The 23,852-nt window shown below is 39.5% G+C and overlaps 1 protein-coding gene across 2 annotated transcripts; it reads right to left on the bottom strand.

The window, feature by feature from the left end:
- Window positions 1-10,579: 10,579 nt before the first annotated feature.
- Window positions 10,580-23,832, bottom strand: LOC119720672 (protein adenylyltransferase SelO, mitochondrial-like). 2 transcript variants are annotated; one of them, XM_038190464.1, is made up of 13 exons: window positions 23,642-23,832; window positions 22,612-23,073; window positions 20,871-21,043; window positions 20,496-20,607; window positions 18,123-18,246; window positions 17,834-17,949; window positions 16,632-16,735; window positions 15,675-15,879; window positions 14,982-15,182; window positions 14,004-14,124; window positions 12,707-12,940; window positions 11,769-11,880; window positions 10,835-10,953 (listed from the first exon to the last, which is right to left on the bottom strand). In XM_038190464.1, exons 2-13 carry the CDS (start codon window positions 23,022-23,024, stop codon window positions 10,835-10,837), a joined length of 2,034 nt encoding a protein of 677 aa, XP_038046392.1. In that variant the 5' UTR covers window positions 23,025-23,073; window positions 23,642-23,832. The 2 variants fall into 2 exon arrangements, with proteins under 2 accessions (XP_038046390.1, XP_038046392.1); XM_038190462.1 differs by lacking the exon at window positions 23,642-23,832 and having other exon boundaries at window positions 10,580-10,953; window positions 22,612-23,024.
- Window positions 23,833-23,852: the final 20 nt, after the last annotated feature.

The following is a 23,852-nucleotide window of genomic DNA, read 5'->3' as shown; positions in this document are numbered from 1 at the left end:
ACGTATGCCAGTCTGATACCTCGTCAATGTCACGTTACTGACCGAGCACGTTCCAACAGGAAAACCATAATAGACAAGTTGACTTCCTGTGTAAATGCTGTATTTGGGCACAGCATTAGGCTGTGGACTTTCCAGGCTCACCTGCTGACTGCAACAATGGGATCTGAAGCCCAGCACAAAGCAAAGTGATAAACAGATTGACAATGACAGGATACTGATTTTAAGCCTGTGCTTAATTTTGGCTGTAAGACCTGTGTCAAGTTTACTCTTAGCAGCACCCTAGCACACGTCAGATTGCATTGATTTAACCCTAACTGTTCTGTCTTTTAAAGTACTGGACCAAGTCCACCAAAATCCATCAATCACACTGCTTCCTATTCATGCTTTGCTAGTTAGAACTCCAGGCCCAAGTCCATCATACTCCATCAATATTTAGTCAAATCAGGCCTGCAGGACCGACCAAGTTCCCCAAAATCCACTAAAATAGGGGGATGGATTGTAAAATTGATGGAGTTGGGGGAGGTTTAGGGTTAAATGTAAAGCATGCTCACTTCACAGGGGGACCTTGCTAAAAAGCATTCATCATTACAATGGGGATGCATACATGTCTATGTTCCCCAATACCTAAAGGTTCCCCAATACCAATGTTCCCCGAAATCCTTACCCTAACCCTACAGTCTAGGAATGAGTCCAGTAAGTTCAGAAATATTAATAATACTGACTTGCTCTAAAATGCAAACGTGTCCCTGAATTTATACTGAACACGATATTAAACCACCTTTACAACAAAAGGACTGTTTAATTTTTGATGCTTCGTACATTCCTACAAAATAGAAGCATATTTCTTCCCACATTGGATGCCTTTTTAAAAAAAATCACTGGAGGTTTTTTTTCTATTTCTGGGAAAGGGCACACAGGAACACACCCAGGCATTGTACCGGTATGAAACGTTTTGGGAATTCCATACTACACTGTACATGTATCAATCACATTTTTTGCCATGACCAAACCACACATCATTATCATGTGCGCATCTCAGCTGTAATACAAATTTCAATTACACACAGACAATTTCCATTTTAGTTGTTCAGTACTTGCCGATCAGCCATTATTAACCCAGCAATAACCATAGTTCACCATGATCAGACAACCACAAGGAATGCCAATAACGCCCCCCTCCCCACCCACAAACCTTGAATGACACATTGTCACGCCTGTGCCTTAAAATACAACTGACAACTACCATCTGCAACAACAGTTAACTTCTTGATTGCGCTGGTTCCTCAGTCTACACAAAAATGAACTTAAATCAAAGTTTATGTAGTCAGGAATTCAATCGTTTTTGTAACTTTTCCATTTTCTAAATCTATAGCCAGAGGGCTAAGGCCCTGAATGGCGAACCACTCTACAAAGGTTCAATAATATCGGTCTTCGCCAATTGAGACAATGAAAGCAATGAAAACTAATTTCCTGTTTCTCATACAAAATACCTACACTACAAATTACACAGTCGTTATTGCTTACTAAAATCCAATTTATTCGTCACGTGGGCAGCTCATACATTCCATTCAAAACTGCAGCCTAATAAAATGTTAGTTACAGGGGAATTTTTAATGGTATAACTAAACTTGTCTCAGAAAAAATGTAGTATCCAGACGCCACTACTTTGGTCGTGTGCAAAGTCTATGGAGAATCAAGTGCATTTTCAAACTATTTTCTAACAAAATTGGTAATGTTGCTCAGTCACAGATTCATGTCTTTTCAACATTTTTGCAATGGCTGACCTTAATTGAGATAAGTGGCGTTAGGATGCAACACTCTTTCCCTTGTCTAGATCATTTTATTAAAGGGAATGTACATCATTGGCTTTTGCTGCAATTTTCAGAAATGAACTATTTGAGGGGTTAGTATAATAGATTAAATATTGTTACACTGACATGTTTGAAGTTTTGTGTTCGAAAATGCTCGAAAAACCAATTAAAACAAAAATGTTCAAGTAGTCTAGTTCCCTAAATCCACTAACGATGAAATGGATCAATTTATAGATGCCGGAAAATTGTAAGGTAAGGGAACCAGTCCAGCTGGCCAGCACCCGTTCATGAACATGTAACCAATAGCAAACACAATTTGGACTGAAACAAATGGTAAATTTGGAGCAGTAGTTGAAAAATAGTTGGGTTTTTCCAACGGTGGTCGGCAACCACTATTGGAAATGTATACAAAAATAACATTTTCTTGAAAATGACTTCACAGCAGGTGCCATAATTTTACAGGATGCTTTAGACTGTCATTTACCAACATCCTAGTAAGGTATTTCGTAAAAACTTGGTAGTTTTATTTTTCGATGTTTGCAAATGTTGTATTTTCCCTTTAAGCATGTCAGTTCTTGCATATGTACATACATGTATGTGAATTCCAAACAATCTAACTGGAGCTAGCTGGACACTCTAATCTGTCTCAACAAGCCTCATGAGTCATTCTTTATCAAGTGTTAACGACAGACTGCTAGTGCTTCTATCAGCACTTGGAACTCCAGGAAATTTTCACAGCGAGCTTATTTATTTTGATCAGTTTTGGTCAGTTTTGCAGCAGGAAATAGTTTTTTTAAATGTTGCATGGAAAATAATGTCTCGATTGAAACCTGATTATATTTCATGTCCACAGAGACATATTAGTCAAGGAAATCAGAAAATGTGTGGTACTGGTACTGGTAGTGGACAAAAAAACGACTCTGTGCATGGTTACATTACAAAGATGGCAAAACTCGTATATGTGGGATGATGCTTTTGTAGTTTTTTAAATGTGATTTAGGCCTAAATTAGTTTTAAAATTGAAGACAGAAATGCATCTGTTAAAAAAAAAAATAGATGATACTTGGCCGGCACCTATGGAGAGGGATTTTTTAGTAAATGATATTAAGCCGGCAGCAGATCGTACAGTGCCCTCTTTTATGCTAATATACGGGTAGGCCTACAAATATAAGGTATAAGCCACTTCGGAGAACTTTACAAATACCGGTATGTACATGTACTACTGCGAGTGCGCACATCAGATACAACGATTTAGTGGCGGAAGATAAACAAAGCAGATAAATGTACACAAGTCTATGGGGGACGTTGTAACCAAATCCACATTTTGCAATTTTGTTCTAGTATAAAAAAAAGATGGAAATTTTTTTTCGCATTAAAGTTGGAGCATACAAAACAACATTGGGTATCTATCTCAAAACAAGAACTTTTCTTTGATTTCGTTGGTACCCCGCTATCATTTTGCACGCGTGTGGCAAACTGTTTACCCCCCGACCATAATCATTATCCTGGGATGTGCGCATGCACAGTATCACATTTTTGTAACTCTTGAGTCTGAAGTGGCTTATTATATCATCACCATTTTTAAGGAGCACGTGTGGCCGATCATACTGATTGTGCCTGACTTGTATGACAGATCCCAAGTCAACAACAAAAAAACAGTCACTTGTTTGTGCTGGGAAAAGATGTTGCAACCTGACATCACTTTTTTCTTCATATATCATCTCAATGAAGGTCATTCATTGCAAACATGATGACAAGACATGAATCTGGGACTGAGAAACATTTCCAATTTTGTTAGGAAATACTTAGAAAATTGTCTTGACTCTTCATAGACTGTGTACACAATCGCGGAAGTGGCGTCAGGTTGCAATATTTTTTTCCTTAGTAGTGCTGTTCCGGCTTAATATCGTTTACTAAAAGAAAGTCGGATCCGGCTAACTATCCACTGCCTTTCTGAAACACAAGGTCATGATTGAACATTAAATTAAAGATGACAATCGGCATCAGGATTCTACATTCTTTCCTTTAAAAAAATGCCTGTTTATTTAATTTTGTAAATTGAATAAAAACAATACACACAAAAAATAGTTACACTGTCACTATAGCTACTTCATGAAAAAAAATATGAAAAAACAATACTGTACATGCTCAATAGGACAGTCAATTTGCACATCAAACGATCAAGCGATGAACCAATACTTAATTCTTTATATGAACTTGCCACTAACAGTAACATGACTAAAAATGCCAGTCCCAAATTTTTTGTCGACATATTTCAATTTTACAAATGCAATGAGTAGAGAAATTGAAAAGAGGTTAAACACATTGAAAACCAACGTTATTAACATTACATATCTGCATCCAAAAATAATGGAAATGGAAATATGACATGACACGATGACGTTTGAATGTTTACCTTCAATGCAGACGACATGTTCGCGGAATTGGTCCTGCAAGTTGGGATCTTCTATCTGTTCCAAAAGGTCGTAAATGGCGTAGATGTGGGGGTGGACACTCTCAAATCGCTGAATTTCCTCGCGGATTGCCCGTGAATTCAGCATCTCTAGGCTGTGAACGTTCATCGTTCCCCTTGGGTTACTCTTCCTTCAGTAGTACACAAGTCTTGTGTATTCTTGGGATTGTCCTTTCTTCAGAAAATGATAAAATTACTGGGCATTTCTGTTTCCAGAGTGTGCAGTCACATCCAACTTTGTACACAAACTAGTGCGGTTCATCAATGTGCGGATATCGCATGCACTGAAATGACATTTCGCTGGTACTTGGCCTCGTTTGGGTGTTTTTGAAACCTTGACATCGATCGATAACCAGCTAAACGGTGAAATCATTTACGCATGCGCTACTTGCGGATATCCCATGATGCAAAGATCCGGAAGAGATTTGCACCTGATTTTTTTGCGGAGCAGACGACACGAAAAGGGGCCGACACGTTGTCACTGTAACTAACGTGTAAGTAAATCCTATTTTAAGCCAAAATGTAGGTTTTTCAAAAGCAAGCTCTTTCTTGATGCTTATACTTTGTTATTTTCAGTATGCAAGTGATTATTTTAATCCTACTTTTTTACTTAAAAAAGTTAAATGATTATGAATATTTATTTGATGATAGTGGATATTTTGCCGGAGGTAATGACGGCAAACTAACGATTACTAAAGGTTTGCCGGCGGCAATCCATATCAACAGAGGGCACTGTACTCTTTAAAATAGGGCTGAATTATAAGATGTATTAAATTCCCACCAAAAGTTGCGTAGCACGTTTGGTGTAATGGTTAAGCAAAGGCTCTAGTAAGCGGGATGACTCGCGTTCGATTCCGACCGCATCACATTTTTTTTTTCTCATCCCCAAATAAATAAGAATATTCTTCTTTTATTATTTTAACATGTCTCAAACATTTTTTGCAGAGTATTACATTTTCTTTTTTCAGATTTGTGGCTCTGGAGGATTTTTTTTAAAAGGGAAATAAAGTCCGAAATTATAAAATGGACTGAATCCCATCTTGTGAATACGAGGTAACAACGATAATTTTGGCATGGAGCCAGACTAAAACTTTTCACCGGAAAATGTTAAAGTAAAAAAAAACAGTAACTGCGCATGTACAGTGCATATCCGGCAAACTAACGTTTACTAAAGGTTTGCCGTCTCCGGCAAAATATACACTGCCTTATTTGATTTCAAAGTTTAACTTAACTTAAGTTGAAAAAAAATAATTTACTGAAAAATCATGGAGAAAAATAAAATTCGCAGTGGCTATTGTTACGGCAGCCGTAACGCATTTCCCATTTTCTATTGTTACGGTAGACTGCAACATTTATAAAAACATGAGAAGAAACTATAAAATTAGAAGGAAAAAAGTGAATTTGAACGTTATGAAATTCGGACTTTATTTCCCTTTTAAAAAAATCCTCCAAAGCCTCAGGTTAGAAAAAGGAAAAAATTCGAGTGCAAAACTGAGATGCGAACCCGCAACCTCGCGGTGCAAAATCCTACCCTTTTATCGACTGAGCTGTCGCACTGCTCGCTAAAACGTGGGGAAACAAATAATTATATACCTGCGTGCGTATCAAAAAAAAATAGTAGAGGGCGCTAAACAACGGCTGCCGTAACGATAGCTATCGCTATTAAAAAGGATCATTTCGAACTCAAATATCTTACACTTTCTCAGCGCGGCGCAACAACAGCACAATTTTATAGCAACTTCAACTGAACTGTTCAAAGCTTGGTTAACTTTAGTCAGTGTTGTTTTTTAATGTTATTATTTTATTAAAGCCATATCATTATCACAGTCATTTGGTGTGTGACCAATTTTACTTAACATTGCACTGTTTATTTATTTGTTGTTGTTTTCACATTCAGGAGATAATTATCAATCATGAATGTTGAACATGAAGTCAAGTTGCTGATAGACGAAATTAAACGGCTTGGATCTCCAGGTAAAAGGATATGCATAATTAATCAATCTTTTGGTTTTATGCAACATCCATATGATACAATTTTCAACTGTTGAACCACAGAGAATCCTTTCTCTATGGTTGAACAGAATATAACTCCAGAGGTATATGGGTTTCACTTCAGTTTATTCTTCTTTTTTTAAATTTCTGGCAACTTTAACTAAATGTTATTTATGCGCTACCATTGTGATTGTCAGAAGTATACAATTTCAGCAGTTTATCCTCCTTTCCATTGATGGAATGCGCAATTTATTGCCGAAACATCATCAAAATAACACTTGAGCCCTAAAACCCTTGCATCAGCTCATTCTTGAGTAGCCCTACTATCTTATCTCGCCAGGACCTGATGGCAAAGTGGCCGTGACGTTTGGAGTGCTGTTCAACGACGACAAATGTGCCAATATCTTTGAGGCTCTGGTCGGTACCCTGAGAGCAGCCAAACGTAAGAAGATCATCAGTTATGATGGGGAACTCTTACTACAAGGAGTCCACGATAACGTGCCGATCACACTACTCAAGGAGGACTTTTGAGATGCTACTCCTTGGAAGACGAAGTTCACCTTGTGTACTAATAAGATTATGTAGTTTCAAGTTCTTGGTAGAATTGAGTCCTGTATAGGTTAAAAGCACAGTAACATACCAGTTAAATGAACTTTGACAGTTCGTACACCATGTATTTATTTCTTTGTGCAAAAGATTCTTTTAATTAAGGGTCTATTAGCTCAAAGTAGCAGTTAGCAACTATTGCAATATTTGATGGTTTGTCTCATGGGGTTGGGTCACACATCTAATTTACATCTTAAATGTGTATCTTAAGAAAGTTTCAAATGATCATGTGGCGCAGTTTTACTGCAATTATCAACTTATTTTCCAACATATCAGTTAATTGTCTTGTATCATTTTGTAAAAAAAAAAAGATTTGTAAAAGGCAAATCCTAGTGTCCAAAATGTATTGGTGTTCGTCTTGTGAAGTTTCAGCAAGGTTAAATCAATGTATCTTACTTATCAAACTTATGAATATTCAAAGGAAAGATTCCCATATCTGGCCATCACTTGTCACCCTGTGCACAAACCCTAAGTGACTGGTCTGAAAATTTCTAAGTGTTTTCTCAGAAAATACTTCAATATTTTTTCCCTGCTTAATTGGACTTTTTAGGACTTATCACTTTCTGATGGCTGATAGGTCACTAGAGGGAAACATTATTGATGGCCAGGTATGGGAGTCTTTCCTATTCAAATTTTAACCCGAAAGTTTGAAACCATGCATTTTTTTTGTAAGATACTAAACACAGAGATTCAGATATAAGTTAAACAGTACAGTGCAGGTGAATGGTAGATTTCTATGAATGGAATTTCTTCGGTAAAAACCTTGTGGAATATCTACAACATTAAATATCTGGGTTCCATCCAAGTACATGTACGCTCTTCAGCCTACTCATCAGCCAACTCCAGGCACTTCAACACAAACTTTCCAAACGTAATGTAGAAATATACAGCCTCCACAAAATGTGCAAAAAATGACAAATGTTCTAATCAAACCAATGCAATTTTGGATAACGGAAATATCTTACATTACAAAGGTCTCAGATGACAACGTGTGTGTTACTATTTACAAATACATTCAGGTATCCTTAGCAATCATACTTAGAATTGTTCATATAGTACTACATTTGAAATTTTGTATGCAAAATTTCACTATTTTAACTATATTTATGACAAATAGGAACTGTAATGTGCTACAAGAATATACAGGGAACGTAAAAAACAACGCACAAACAAGTGATGCAGATTATTTCAAAATGTGCTTGTTGTGGTAGCATTAATACAACTTGTCAGTGCAATTTTCTGTAAACAAATGCATTATAACATTCCTTGCAACTTCCTGTTTTTAATTACAATATTTGGTGGTTTGTGGCTCGCAAGATTAAAGGAAAATCAAAGAGCATATCTTTATACATATTGCAAAACTGTAGCATATTTTCTAATGGGTTGAATCAAGTTGGTAATGCTTTACATGAATAAATTGTCGACAGAAATTATGGTAGCCTCAAATTCGTATTTTTTCTTCAGTGTACTTGCTTTGATTTTTCCAATTTAAGGACAAACTTCACCCTTCCTTTTAAGTCCCATATCAAAAACTTATGATCTTTCTTAAATGCCATAATAAATTTAATGTGTATGGGATTTTAAAACTGGAAGACTTTAAATGTTTACTAATTACATTTTTTGATTATATTTTCTAAACATCTTTGGAAACTCTAAGCAGTGAAATAAAACAATTAAAATTGTAATAATATTTTTAAAATCACTTTTTAAATGAAAACAATATTTGTGCGATATGACACATCTTCAATATCACTTAGCTGCCGGAATATTCTGTTAACATTATTAACATATCCTCAGTGTATACAGGCAATATTTAACGTTTCGTGCAATACAGCATGAACCTTTCATCAAACACAGGCATCCCAGCATGCTCTGGGTTTGTACCGGTGTCGTCATTGGCTAGCGACAGCACACATACAAAAAAAACTGCTCAATTTATTCATATACCCGTATTAAAGACCTTTTTACCACAATAGACCTTTTCACCACAATAGACCTTTTTACCACAATAGACCTTTTCACCACAATAGACCTTTTTACCACAATAGACCTTTTCACCACAATAGACCTTTTTACCACAATAGACCTTTTCACCACAATAGACCTTTTCACCACAATAGACCTTTTTACCACAATAGACCTTTTCACCACAATAGACCTTTTTACCACAATAGACCTTTTCACCACAATAGACCTTTTTACCACAATAGACCTTTTCACCACAATAGACCTTTTTACCACAATAGACCTTTTCACCACAATAGACCTTTTTACCACAATAGACCTTTTTACCACAATAGACCTTTTTACCACAATAGACCTTTTCACCACAATAGACCTTTTGCGTGGCAGCCATCTTAGAAGGCATCTTTTGTTATTTTAATTCAGTAACAGTGAATGCGCAAAAGGTTCACTCCTGCATATCCCAGCAAAAAAAAAGCACTGCCTTCTAAGATGGCTGATACGCATCTGGTTTATATACAGGGTGGTTAAAAAAAAAGGACACCCACTTTTGACCGATTTCCACCTACTTAATGAACTTATTTTAGATATTTTTTTACACAGTAGTAAAAGTATAGGCCTTTAATCATGCATGATGAAAAAAGCTGAGTAAAAGTCGCAAAAATACTGATATTATGCTAATTTGAATACAAGTCACCAATATCAGTCTTGTCCACGGGTTATTTTATGTAAATTGGACGTTTTCGTAGTTCATAAAACTTAAAAAACCTTCCTACCAAAAAATATTTTGCCCTGGTAACTTTTATTGAAGCTGTCCAATTATTTGTCAGTGTTAAGATCATCTACTCAATGAGCTGTTGGCTTAAGTTCATTGTTGCATAACATTACATAACATAACAATCAAATGTCATGCCCTTTCAAATGAAGCTCCAATAGCTGAGCTCAGTCAAGCGAAGACAATGTATACCTCTGTGGACAAACAGGTTTCGCACATGAAATGTTCAAATTAGCATAGCTCATCGACAAAATGAGCAAATGCAATGATTTTTTCGTCACATTTGCTTAAAGGCCAGTACTTTAATAGCTACTAATCGACAGTTAAAAACAATTTTTAGAAAAAGGTGAAAATTGCTGTCAAAAGTGGGTGTCCTTTTTGTGAACCACCCTGTATGTAAAGATCCTTTGCATGGCAGCCATCTTTGGGGTACATGCTGCCGAATGCAAAAGGTCTTACCAATTTCAGTGGTTAAAATTTTCTGCAGTTATTTTCATGTGTGGTGAACGCTAGATAGGTTCTGTATTGCTATTTGTCTCAGTGGAAAGGTTGCAACACATTGTATACTTATTTATTTATTTTATTTATTTTGACAATTTATCCAACAGCGCAAACGCCAGAACAGGATGGATAAGACTTGGTAGAAGATGCGGAAGGACATAACAGTTTTATAGAAGTGGGAGAAAAACCCCAGAATGATATTCTAGGGAAAACCTACCGATTCAGGCAAAAACCCAATCCACATGTTGGCCCAGGTGGGATTTGAACCTGGGTCACAGCAGTGGAAGGCAAGGAAAGTACTGCTACACCAACCTGATCCTCTTTAAACCCTAACTCCCTACTGTCTGTTACTAAGTACTGGACCAAGTCCGCCAAAATCCATCACTGACCCTGCTTCACATAATGCTTTAGGACCAAATCCGCTGAAATCCACCACAAGACCACCACTACTATAGGTGGATTTTGATGGACTTGGTACTCATGGCCTGCTTACCAAAATCCCCAAATTGGGAGGATGGCTTTTGATGGAGTTGAGGAGGTTAGGGTTAATGTAATTTGATTAAATTGTAAATGAGGCTTTGCTTTGCCTACTACGCATGTTGAACAATGCAGCTTTCCAAATTACTACAGAAAAATGTAAACATTTCTTTGGGAGATTATGTACTCTGTGTTGCAACCTTTGTTTTTTTTTAACACTGAGACAGTTTACGAGGATCAGGTGACTCGGAGCTCAGCTGCCCACTGGGGCGGTCGGCCGTCGTACGCTAACCCAGCACAGCCCTTGATGGGATTGATGGCTGGTTGGCTGGATGAGCCCACTGATGACGAGGCACCTTCAAAAATAGATAAAAATCATGAAAAGCAAGACTGGTAGTTGAAGCACATGTCACTCGGAAGGTTAGGGGTTCACATCCACAGGTTGGCAAATCCTGGCATATTTATGTGTCGAGTCCTTGCGTATTTAAAGGCATATAGGGTCCTTGGCTTTTCATGATTTTGTCTGTTTTCAATAATAACACCACTCAAAATCCAAAGAAGGAGGGTCAAAACCTAATCTGTTGAAGGTTCAGCTCGGTGGATATTGCACCTTTTGAGATAACAGTGAAACACCGTGCACAACCTTTTGATCACAAAACACGATTTCGTCAATAGCAGTCGTCATTCCAAAAATCAGTCAATTGATTGTTCATTAGAAATCACCTACATTTCTTGATTTCTTCTAAATGACAGCAAGCCAGACCGAATAATTTCATGGCGTGTTAAGTACCAGTACGATCTTAATCCAAAAAATGACGGAAATGTCTTCGAGCATTCCACAACCTCTTTAAGCTTTTTGGTGATAATTTGGTACGTTGCTTTTGAGATGAATGCAAGTAATATACTACATGTGTATGCCTTTAAGAATCCTCGATGTCTTTGTGGTTGAAGCTCTTAACACATACTTGAAATGTTAAGGGTTCGAATCTTTAATGCCTAAGTAAGCATCTTCTAAATGTCAGGGGGGGGGGGCACACGTCCTTGTAGTTGAAACTCATGGCACTTAATTGTTGGGTTGAGGGTTCGAATCCAGCTGTTGGCAAGTCCTCGGGACAGACATTAACTTCCTATTTTATGTCTTTTAAATATTTGTTCAATGCAAAAGCCTCACCAGCATCTTCATCTGTGCTGGCGCTTGATGCTGATTGGCTACTTGTTGCTAGGTTGCCAAGGTCTACAGTGTCACTGTATGGTGTCTCCAACAGCTTCAAAACACGTTGCACCTGTGCAAAACCAAAAAAAAATTTTGATTATACAAATTCAGCTACATTGTTTAAAACAACTTAAAGCACAAAATTGATTTCCAGCATGCAAATATCATGACAAAGCGATATATAATGGACAATTTAACACCATGGTGAAGAACACTTGGCATGTATTCAAAGAACTTTCTGGTATGAAAATTAGTTGTGCATCAGTGGCGCACCCAAGAGGGGGGGGGGGGGGGGCGGGCTCGGGGGCTTGAGCCAACAAGTGTGTTATAGAAAATAGAAAAGTGTGTTATAGAAAATATTGTTAAACTGACTTGTTTGAAGTTTTGTGTTCGTAAATGCTGGAAAACCAAGAAAAACAATCATGTTCCAGTAGTCTGGTTCCCTGGTTAAGATGTATATTTTTTTTTTGGTCCCAAGATTTGACTTAAATGATATGTATGTGGCTTATTTTCGAGTAGAATAATAGGCGTGTCAGTGGCGCCACCAACGTCAAAATAGTCCGCCCCCCTAAAAAAAAAACTCTTTTTTTTCTGCGGCCTAAAATATTTGGCAAAATTTTTTGAAAAAAAACTTCTAAAAAATTGGGAAAAAAATTGTGAGCCCCCCCCCCAAGCCAAATCCTGGGTGCGCCACTGTTGTGCATACTTGACCCCCCCCCCCCCCCCCACATGCAAAAACCAGTGAACGCATGCGGAGTGTGTCCCACATGAAAGTCTGTTTACATATTTAGGGCCGCACATGCACAAACCATCAAACACAAATGGTGTGTCCCACACACATGAGCCTCTAGTAACAGCCAGACCGCTCGATCTCCTGAATCCATATGATAACCCACCTCTGAGAAATCTCCCTTTTCAGCAGCCTCGATCGCGTTCTGCGCGATGTAGTTCCTCAGGATGAATCTGGGATTACTGGCGTTCATGGTCTCTACTCTCTTCTGACTGAACTCCTTGAGGGCGCTCTCGCCATCCAGCCCATCGGTTTCCTTGGCAAGCCGCCCCCTGTATGAGCTAAGCCACGCCTCCCATTTGGCTTTGTCAGTTTGTGTCTTCTCCTCCCGAGTCAGGTTCTGAGGATTATAAAACATTTCAATTTAGTCAAAACATTTCAATTTAGTCAAACACTTTTTAAATTTTTTTTTTTCAAGTTGAACAAAGCAACTGGCTGAAGTGGCATTTGAACCTGCTACCTCCGGATTGCCATTTCGGTGCTCTACCAACTGAACTACCCAGGCCTATGTTGACAGTTCCCCAAATTGTCAATGTCACTTTTGTTTTTAAAGATACTTTAGGTTAAACAAACGAATTGAGTGGTGAGGAATTTGTACGAACGATTAAAAGGGCACACTTCCAGCACTTCACCAACTGAGCTCTTTGTCCCAATATTAGCTTTCTCTTTGATTTGTCAATCTGCTCAATCAAGGGTGCTAGTCAGAAGCCATGATCCAGTATGTGCCATCTGGCTAAAGATTATAGCACTTGGGGATCACTCAGAGAGGAAAGTCTTTTCTTACAAATCATAAAATGTTAACATTAATTATTTTAATGAACTTCTGAGTTTTAAAGTGGTTTGGTCTTAGATTTGGTATTGTTATGTTTGATACTTAATTTTTTTTCGCATACGCGTAACCCTCCAGCACAAAACCAGTCACTTGAACTACTTTTTGAAAACTACTTTTTGAAAACTGGGATTTTGGGTTCATTGGAAAAAGGACATTGACTAAGCTTTCCAATGATGTAATCCATCAAAATCTAACAGAGTATTTTCAGTTCACAATATTGGGGCCTTGGAAAGTTTTTAAAAGTGATAAATTTGTTGTTAAATTTTCCTAAATGAACTCCTTAAGAAATTTACAAATTAACGTCATTGTGAGTGAAATATATTTATTCTTCTAGCTTCCAACACCTAAATCTAAATTTTGATGTATTATAAGCTGCATCTCAAATTATGGCCATGCAACTTTCACTCTGCTGGAGGGTCACATATTGTAATGCTTATCTGAAGAACCAATCAGGTGACCACAGTAACAAAACAGAGGTGATGGGGCTTGTGGCCGAATTCACAATGGTCCATCAGTGGTTGAATCGGCAGAACAAATCTCACACTGCAAATTGTAACAAGTGTCATCTGACCTCCAATTCCTTGGCTTTCTCCATGCGTTCCAGTTCCTTCATGAGACGCATGTGGCCGCCTCCCAGCTGCTGAAGCAGGTCAGGGTTCATCTGCATCAACATCATCATCATCTGCAGCTCTCTGAAGGAATAAAAAAAAAACGAGATAAGAATTCGTTAACGAGTACCCCTTAATGTTAAAAGAAAGAAGACAGAAAGATTAAGGACACTTTGGCAGTGTTGTAGTCAAGCCCATCACACGTTCTCACAAGTCCGCACGAAACAAGTCCATCACACATTCTTAAAAGTGCTCACAAGTCCATTACAAGTCCTCACAAGTCCATCACAAGTCCTCACAAGTCCATCACAAGTTTCTCATAAATCTATCACAAGTCCATCACAATACCATCACAAGTCCTCACAAGTCCTTACAAGTCTATCACAAGTCCATCACAAGTCCTCACAAGTCCTCACAAGTCCATCACAAGTCCTCACAAGTCCATCACAAGTCCTCACAAGTCCTCACAAGTCCATCACAAGTCCTCACAAGTCCTCACAAGTCCATCACAAGTCCTCACAAGTCCATCGCAAGTCCATCACAAGTCCATCACAAGTCCATCACAAGTCCATCATAAGTCCATCACAAGTCCATCACATGTCCTCAAAAGTCCATCACAAGTCCTGACAAGTCCATCACAAGTCCATTGCAAGTCCTCACAAGTCCATCACAAGTCCTCACAAGTCCATCACAAGTCCATCACTATTATAATCCAGTCTCAAGTGCTTAAACGGCGATTTCAAGTCACAAGCTATATTCAAATGAACCTTGTCAAAGGCATTTCTTTGTTACTGTACATTCCCTCCAAGTTGTGACTGGACTTGTGAATCGACTTCTGGTTTACTAGCGATCAGACTTGCGATGGACTTGTGATGGACATCTGATAACATTGCTAGATTGCGCTGGACAAACACACACACAAAATCTATTATTCATCTTACCTGCCATCCATCCTGGGCTTCATTGATTTCTTCAGCTCGTCCGCGGTGCTGCATTGAGTCAGTAAGTATTCCACCACTGCATCATCATCGTCATCTGCGTCCTTACAACCGGGCAGTCTGAATCGACTCAGACATCGGAAGGAGTTGGTGAAATCGGACTGGGTCTGGTACATGGTGTCAAGGAACGACTGCACAAGTTCCCTGTTAGGAAATCAAAGCATTCTAGACTTTGTTCTTGTACCTTTATTTACCTTTCAGAAACGTCATTGATTTTTAATGATTCATCACAAGGGAGGTATACTAAATAAGTATTGAAACCCTTCTTGTAAAATGACAGTAGTTTAGTGCATTTGGTATTGAAGCAAATCAAGTTATCAATATTGATCACGATGAACTCAAGTAGTTAAACTAATGACAAGGTAGAGATTTTTTTTAGAGTCTACTTTTAATTTGCAAATGTAAGCAGGTGTGGATCTTATTGGCCGTTTTTTGGATTTCTTCAAAGACTCCTTTGTCTGATTATTTTGGAAGGGGGGAGGCTAGACTTTATTTGATGATAGGCGGCACTCTTTTCCCCCTGTTTTTCTTTCTTTCTATCAATATTTCACAAATGCATAGCAAAAAAAGGGACGAAAAGCATTGATGTAAAAATAGGAAAAGGTGTGTTTGCACTCTGTTATTAGCATCCCTTACTTGTCTTCCGGCAGCTCTTTCTTCAGTAGTCCCAGCTTGTTCCTCATCCTGCGCATGTAGCTCTTCTCGTACTCTTCATCGTACAATCCCAGCTCTGCTTTGGCCAAGTCTACTGGTAGCGCCATGGCGAGCGCCTCGGCCAGTTTCTCAAGATTCCAACGGCAAATGGCCGGCTGCTTTACGTAGGTGTACCGACCACCGTCATCTGTCCATCAACGACAAGTATTGGATAATAACAACGGTAACAAACACTATACACTTTCTGCAGCCTTCAATCAGTTTAAAGCTATAGTCCATCATTTGTAATTAGTGCATTTTGTTCGTTTGAAGCAACAAAAGTGTTCAAAATCTAATGAAGGATACTGAGCAACTAACCTGATGAAGTTTCAGCTAAGCTTCAGCTGTACATTCCAAGAAAAGCAGCATTCTAAGATCTCAATTTCAAATCAAAAGTTACTGAATCGTGTTTTGAATTGTTTTGAATTGCAGCTATACGCGGCGTCGCGCACTGATCCGACGAATTATAACAACCGCGCGCGCGTGTGCGTCGTTCCAATACATGTGCACGCTGCGCCGAATAACAAAACGAACTACTAATTTAAATTTTCCTACGGTGCTTCTTAAGAATCACCGTTGGAAATGCCTTCTTTCGTTGATTACTTCAAAATGACAGCTTCCCAGAAAGAATAATTTCACAGGGAGTTTAGTTCCCTTACTATCTTTCAACCAAGTTTGTTTTTCAACGGTAATTACGCCAGTTACTTTTCGGATGGCTGCAAATGATGGACTATAGCTTTAAGCCATGAGTCAGTCGGTCAACCAAGAGTCAGTCGGGGAGTCAGCCGGTCAGTCAGTCAGCCGACCTGTCAGTCAGTCAAAAAGGTAAAAAGAAGAGGCTAGGTTGGCCCTCTGGGACTAGCAACATTTTCAGACATCTATTGCAAAGAAACACTTTACCTGAAGTGTTACAGATGTGGTCTGGGTTATAGGCGTCCAAGAATCCATACGGGCCGTAATCAATCGTCAGGCCAAGGATGCTCATGTTGTCTGTGTTTAACACACTGTCAAAGAAAAGAAAGTTTTTATAATGCTTTGTGAAATGTGATGCGATCAAGCTTAAAATGAGTCGTTTGTTGACCCTGGTCAATTTGTTTTTTTTACAGATTTGAAAAGAGCACAATCTCAGTATTACTGCTGTGAAAACTGATGCTGATACAATCTTTAGTTCAAAAATTATGGAAGTCGGAACACCAAGAGATGTGATGAAGTGGCCCTATTTTGGCCTGAATCTCCAAATGAAATTGCCTGACAAACGACTCATTTAGTTTGATCGCATCACAAATGATTGGATAATTCCACATGAATGTCACCAAGACGAGGTTTGCCCTGTCGAGCAGGACCGGACAGTCTCAGTTCAAGACATTATTTATACTCTGTGACTCAGTCAGTCAGAGGACAGTAGGCTGGCCTTTCGGGTCCAGCAAAAACTTTATAATAGCCTGTAGAGCATTTTTGAGCTAGGACTTATTACAAAGTACAAGTTGTAGCAGACTCAAATTGAGAAATGTTTGCATCAATGACTTTGGATGTTCTCTATTTAACAATTGTTGACTGCTGTGATGTGGGATATGACTATTTTAACACCCGAAGGGCGCCTCGAGGGGGTTAAAAATGGCATATCCCGCATCACAGCAGTCAACAATTGTTTTTGTTATATCGTGCCAATGACTCAAAGAGATAAATAGTTGTAACTTACTTTGTGAGAAATATATTCAATCACTGCGATATAACCTTTGATAACTGAAGGTTTTGATGTCCTGCCCGACTCAAACTGAGCATTTGACTTTGCAGTTCTCATTGCGCGAAGCTAGCTCGCTGGCACGTTCCACATGAGCACGCAACGCATGCAATGAACGCAGTGCGATATCACCCTCGGTGTGTGACATGCATTTTTATTGTCCAGACACGTGGCCGTCCTAGACCAATAAAATACAGTATCCAAGCACACGATATAACAATAACCTTTTAAAAAATTTCAGATTTTCACTGAATCTTCAATTATTTCTGAAAAAAAATGGTGCAAAACAGGAAAGCTTCCAGTGAGAACTGAAAAATAGGCCTGGTGTTGAGAGGGTCACAAACTTTTGGAATTTATTTACCCATGACAGAAGCCAACACACTGCCATCCGGCAACAACCTGCGCAGTTAACTTGATGACTTCACGGTAGAAAGCAAGATAGCGCTCTTGGGCATTATCCTTGTGTTGATCGTAAATCTGAACAAAGTATGAGAGAAAAAAAAATTCCACGTTAAGGCACACACCTTCTTCCTGACCAACAAATTTGCGTATTCGGTATTCAAAACCATTCTTGTGCATTTCCTTCACTGAGATTCAGAGACTCAGTTGGCAAACCGAAGGTACCACTTACTGCTTTTTTTGTGACTTACCTCCGGGAAAAACGTCTTGATGACATACTCCAGCATCTGCTCCAGTACGTCTTTCCTGCCCACACTCGGCCCGCCACGTCCAGTCATCCTGTCTAGAGGCTTGAAGATCTCAAAGGAACCAAATCTAGAAGAAAACAAGTCAGGTGTGTTTACAAACACAAATGCCCCGCAACGGTGACAGTTCCCATGACATAACACCACTCTTTTAACATCAACTTACATGTACCTTGGTCACATGGAACATTCATTGACAGCATTAGTGTCTTCTGTAGGTTTTATATGAATTAATCCCTAATCCCTATAATCTCAGAATAAATACATGATTTCTATTGTTTTAGCCACTGTGAACTTGACCCTTGACCTTTTGGCCCCAAATTCAATAGGCTTCTTAGGATTACCAAGAACAATCCACAAACCAAATTTGAAGTTCATATGTTAAGTATTTCTCAAGTTATCGCACTGACAAGATTTCTATTGTTTTAGCCACTGTGAACTTGACCCTTGACCTTTTGGCCCCAAATGCAATAGGCTTCTTAGGATTGCCAAGAACAATCCACAAACCAAATTTGAAGTTCACATGTAAAGTATTTCTCAAGTTATCGCGCTGACAAGATTTCTATTGTTTTAGCCACTGTGAACTTGACCTTAGGCTTTTTGGCCCCAAATGCAAAAGGCTTCTTAGGATTGCCAAAAACAATCCACAAACCAAATTTGAAGTTCACATGTAAAGTATTTCTCAAGTTATCGCGCTGACAAGATTTCTATTGTTTTAGCCACTGTGAACTTGACCATTGGCCTTTTGGCCCCAAATGCAAAAGGCTTCTTAGGATTACCAAGAACAATCCACAAACCAAATTTGAAGTTCATATGTTAATTATTTCTCAAGTTATCGCGCTGACAAGATTTCTATTGTTTTAGCCACTGTGAACTTGACCTTTGGCCTTTTGGCCCCAAATGCAAAAGGCTTCTTAGGATTACCAAGAACAATCCACAAACCAAATTTGAAGTTCATATGTTAAATATTTCTCAAGTTATCGCGCTGACAAGATTTGTCCGGACACACACACACACCCACCCATACTTGTTTCACATGACTAGTGTGGACTTTCCATTGCTTTCGTGTAGTTAAGAAAAACCAGTGAAAAAACTCATTTTTCTCAAACTGTGAAAACTCTTTCAACCCAATTTTTTTTTCTATGATTCCCATTAGTGTTTCTCTTCATTCTGCTACTGATAAACCTAACCCAAAAATGCCTCTAAACCTGTTTTCCAGAAATGGGGAAACACTGTGTGGAAGTGGGGTAAGTCCACACAACGTCGGTGCTACCTACATTATGTGGACGTCTTTTGTTCGGAAGTCCACACTGCGTATGTAAGACAAACTCACCCACACACCCACCCACACACCCACCCACGGAAGGACAAGGCGGAAACAGTATGCCCCTTCGGCTTCGCCGCGGGGCATAAAAATCAAATTTTCTTGGGATCTGGTGGTCTTGTAACTTGAGGCCCATAATTAGGAGCTGTTAAGTTGTTCAAATCTCTTTACATTATCTGTTATCATTTGGTAGAATGTTTCTGAAAATGGGAGACCACATCTCTATAACGGAGGATCCAAAAAAGAGGGAGGGCACAATTAAAAATAAAAATCCCAAAATTAAGGGGCAAATGTTCTTCACCACATATGCAATCACTCAAAAATACAGGTAACTGACAGCCATGAAACCAAGTTTCTTTCCAGATGCCTTGAAAAAAACTGATGGTTCTTGCTAGAATTTCAATTCTATTTAATACTAAAATTTGGGACTCTCAATTCTGTCTATGAGAGTCCCAAAACTTTAGGTGTTAAAAACATGCAGAACAAGAAAATAGACTGGCACATGAGACAACCAGTCCAACACCTCTTTAGTACTGCATCAGTCAACTGTGTCAAAAGAAACGTCTGGTACCAGTCTCCATTTCTAAACATCTCTCCATAGTTTGCCAACTGACTACTGATGAGGTCAGTCTTTTCAAACAGTTGGACATGTACCAGTCTAGTCGTAGGCTTCAAATGGAAATCACTTGGCTTCACTCTCAGGTGCAAAATGTTAAAAGAAAAGTCTCCTTAAAAATTGAACTGAGACTTCAAACTTGGCTGGTGAAATACTGAGGACCTTGACTTTGCCTAACAAAACTTTTGGAGAATTTTGTTGGCTTAAGAGTAAAGTTTGCCTGAATTTGTTAAATGCAAGTTTTCCTGCATTCAAGGTCACAGTCTGAATTAATATCCAAGTGTCAACTGAATTTGACAATTTTTTTTCAAAAAATGTTACACCTATTGTTCTCGGACTTTCAGTTGTTGTTGAAATTGACAGGATTTGTTCTCCTCACCTGAAGAATGTTGGTGCAATCCTCAGGACCAGTGTTGCCCTCTCTCTGATAGGATTGCCAGAGTAGAAGATGTCACGGACAATCTTGGTGTCAGAGGTCACACATGAACCAGCTGAAATTTGAAAGTACAGTTCTAACAGAATTGAAAAAGGTCAACTCCACATATGGCTGAAACAATTTTTTCCCCTCGGATTTCTTGATTGCAATTTAAATTCTGGTTTTATCTTTACCAATGCCCTTTATCAAGCCCCACACAAAGTAACAAAAGCTGGTTCTACCTTCCTTAATCCTGCAGAACCCTCCAAAACCTAGTGGATTTTGAGAGTTTGAGGGATTACGGTCAAGCTTGATCTAAATTTACAAACAGATCTACACCTCGTGTTGTGGGGATTCCCAAGTGATGCATAGCCTCGCTGCACAAAAACTCTCTGATGGTGGAGCGAAGGACCTTCCTGCCGTCGCTCTGTCTGGAGTAAGGTGTCGGCCCTGCTCCTTTGAGTTGAATCTCCCAGCGTTCACCGGCCGAGTTTACTACTTCGCCCAGGTACCTGCAAAAAGAATTCAACAAATACTTTACTGCATGAAACAATGGGCAATATTTTACTAGAAAGACAACATCAAATTGGAATGGAAAGGAATGGCACCAATAGCAGGGGCAGATCAAAGAGGCAATAGGCGCCAATACACCAGTCAAGATGGTGCTTCGTATCGTCACCACTTGTGAGAGCTCCTTCATGTCCTTCTTGGGATGGAACCATTGCATGTGTGAACTGGTTTGCGAAATATATGACGTGAAATGCATAATGGGTTTCATGCTAGAACAAGAGAGGAGGCTTTTTTATCACTTTGGAGAGCTCACTGGCCAGGACACTGCGTGCGCATACTGGTTTACGCACGTATAGGTACGGGTGGACGCGGCCATCCAAGAATTTTTACATTGGCTTGCCTACATGTAGCTCCCAGATCTATGTTCTTGAAACTCTATGGTTCTTGAGTCTGTAATGCTGAATGGTAACACATTTAGCAACCGATGAAAACTTGTGTGCAAATGAATTAATTTTTTCATCAGATGATGTCAGCCCCACCCCACCTATAGGGGGAAGTATGCGGACTAATTTTATTCCGAGTTTGCCGAACCCCTAGCTTCTTCTGAGGGAATACTACTGCTCAGAGCCCACACACAAGACTGGTGTTAAAGGGAATATACATCATTTGCTTTTGCTGTAATTTTCAGAAATGGATGGAATTGGGGGGTTGGAAATATATAGCAAATATAGTTACACTGACTTTTTTGAGGTTTTGGGTTCGAAAATGCTATAAAAACCAAGAAAAACAATCATTTTCCTGTAGTCTGGTTCCCTGACTCCATTTAAGAAGAAACAGAGCAGATTACATATATTGGGGAATTGTAAGGTCAGGGAACCAGTCTAGCTGGCTTGTACCCGTTCATAGGTGTGTAATCGATTGCAAACAAGTGCGATGGTCAACTGGGGCCAGTACTTGAAAAAAAAGCCAGTTTTTTCCAATGCTGATCGGCCGATCAGCGTTGGAAATTGATACAAAAATACCACTTTTCTTGAAAATGACAGTATACCAGGTGCCATGATTTTACAGGATGCTTTACACTGTCATTCACTAACACTTCAGCAAGGTATTTCAAAATGATTTGGTAGTTTTATTTTTTGATGTTTGCAAATGTTGTATTTTCCCTTTAACCTAAATGCGCACAAACTTAATTGTATTGAGTGCTAGTTGAAGGGGGCAATGCATTTGATCCAGTCCTTCCCAAATCTTTCATTTGTAAATGAATGAGGGGATGCTTGTGATGGAGTCCATGGGCTCCGTGCACAAGTACCCCCTCAACGGTAAGAAAGGGAGAGTTGGAGGAGACCACTGGGGCAGACATTCGAATGCATTGCCGATGACGCCTGACGCTCATGCGAAGACGCTATGGCTGTGTGCACATTCAGAATAAAATCAAATGTGCGTATTTCGCAGACCAGTACACGCATGCATGTGTCCCATCCAATGTCCCATTGAAAGTGGTAAGAAAGCGCCCTCTCTCATTCGTGCACGGAGCCCTTAGGGCGTCATTTGAAGAGACGTGAAAACCTACATGGCAGCCCCATCTCCCAGCTGCCCAGAGAAGTAGCCGAACTGATGTCCGCAGTAGCAATGGGCGGCCGTCTCGGCCCCGGGCAAGAGTTTATTCCCAGCAAAGTACTCGGCGAATTCCGGTTTCTCGGACTCCTTGTCGTCAAGATCCAGCAAGCGGAGAGCAGGGAGCGACAAGGCTACCGTCTCCGGCTTCGCCACCGGCTCCGGGGTTGTCTTGGAGAAACAGGCACCCTTGACACTCCTGGTGAAGTTCTGTGTCTCCGGGTCGATTGGAAGAGAGCGCAGGGCTAGATTGTCAAAGTTTAGGCTCCCCAGCGTGGCCATTTTACCCGGACGAAAGCGGTTGTGCGTCAGTCGGTGGAACATCAACAGTAGTGTGGATGGTAATGGACGAAGCAACGGATGCCTCATTTGCAAGTTGCAGGAACAGTCAGTCGATGATCAATTCCACGGAATTACCCTAGAGAAAAAATGCATTATTATGTCAAACAGCTATTATACGTGTACCATCATGGACTGGTAAAATGAAAGTTCAGAGTCTTTCCACAAAATGATGAATTTTAATGCACAAGCGTCGAGTAAATTTGGTTCTCGGTTCTTGGTTGGTTTTTCTCCTAAATACTCCACGTGGGAGTTTATACAGGGGGCCAGAAACACCGGGGCAAACACCTTCTCTTAGCGATAAGTGTTTACTGGGTTCTTTTACGTGCATTTATACAACACACGGGACCTACGGCTTAACGTCCCATCCGAAGGACGAAGCAATAATGGTTAAGTGCCTTGCTTAAGAGCACAAGTGTCCGCCGGCGGGCTCGAACCCACGTCACTGTTGCCTCTGAAACACCAGAACGTGAGTCCGGTGTTCTTAATCGCTAGGCCATCACACTCCATCGTTGTTGTTAATGTTAGTAGGCCTATGAACAAATAAGTGTAAATCTACTCCCCCCCCCCCCCACCATGCCCACCACCAGTAAATATGACCAAATATACATGATATAATCTAAAGCAATATGGAAATTTACAATTACAAAAATATTTTCCTTCAAAGTAGTAGTTTAGCGTTTCACAATTAACACTCATTTGAGAGTCCCAAAATTTAGGACTCCATAATGTAGAATAGCTGATGCCGTGATGGTGTAACTGCAAAAAAGACTGAGACATCGTCGTAGTCCATGTTCTAGTCGTTTCGTTCACAACGCAACTAAACACCATAAGGAGAGCAACTACTTCCCGAGCTCA

The sequence above is a fragment of the Patiria miniata genome, unplaced genomic scaffold (assembly GCF_015706575.1).
Source record: "Patiria miniata isolate m_02_andy unplaced genomic scaffold, ASM1570657v1 HiC_scaffold_9, whole genome shotgun sequence".
In the NCBI taxonomy this organism is placed as follows: Eukaryota; Metazoa; Echinodermata; class Asteroidea; order Valvatida; family Asterinidae; genus Patiria; species Patiria miniata.
Note: the sequence above shows the minus strand (reverse complement) of the source record. Positions and strands in the feature narration are given on the sequence as shown.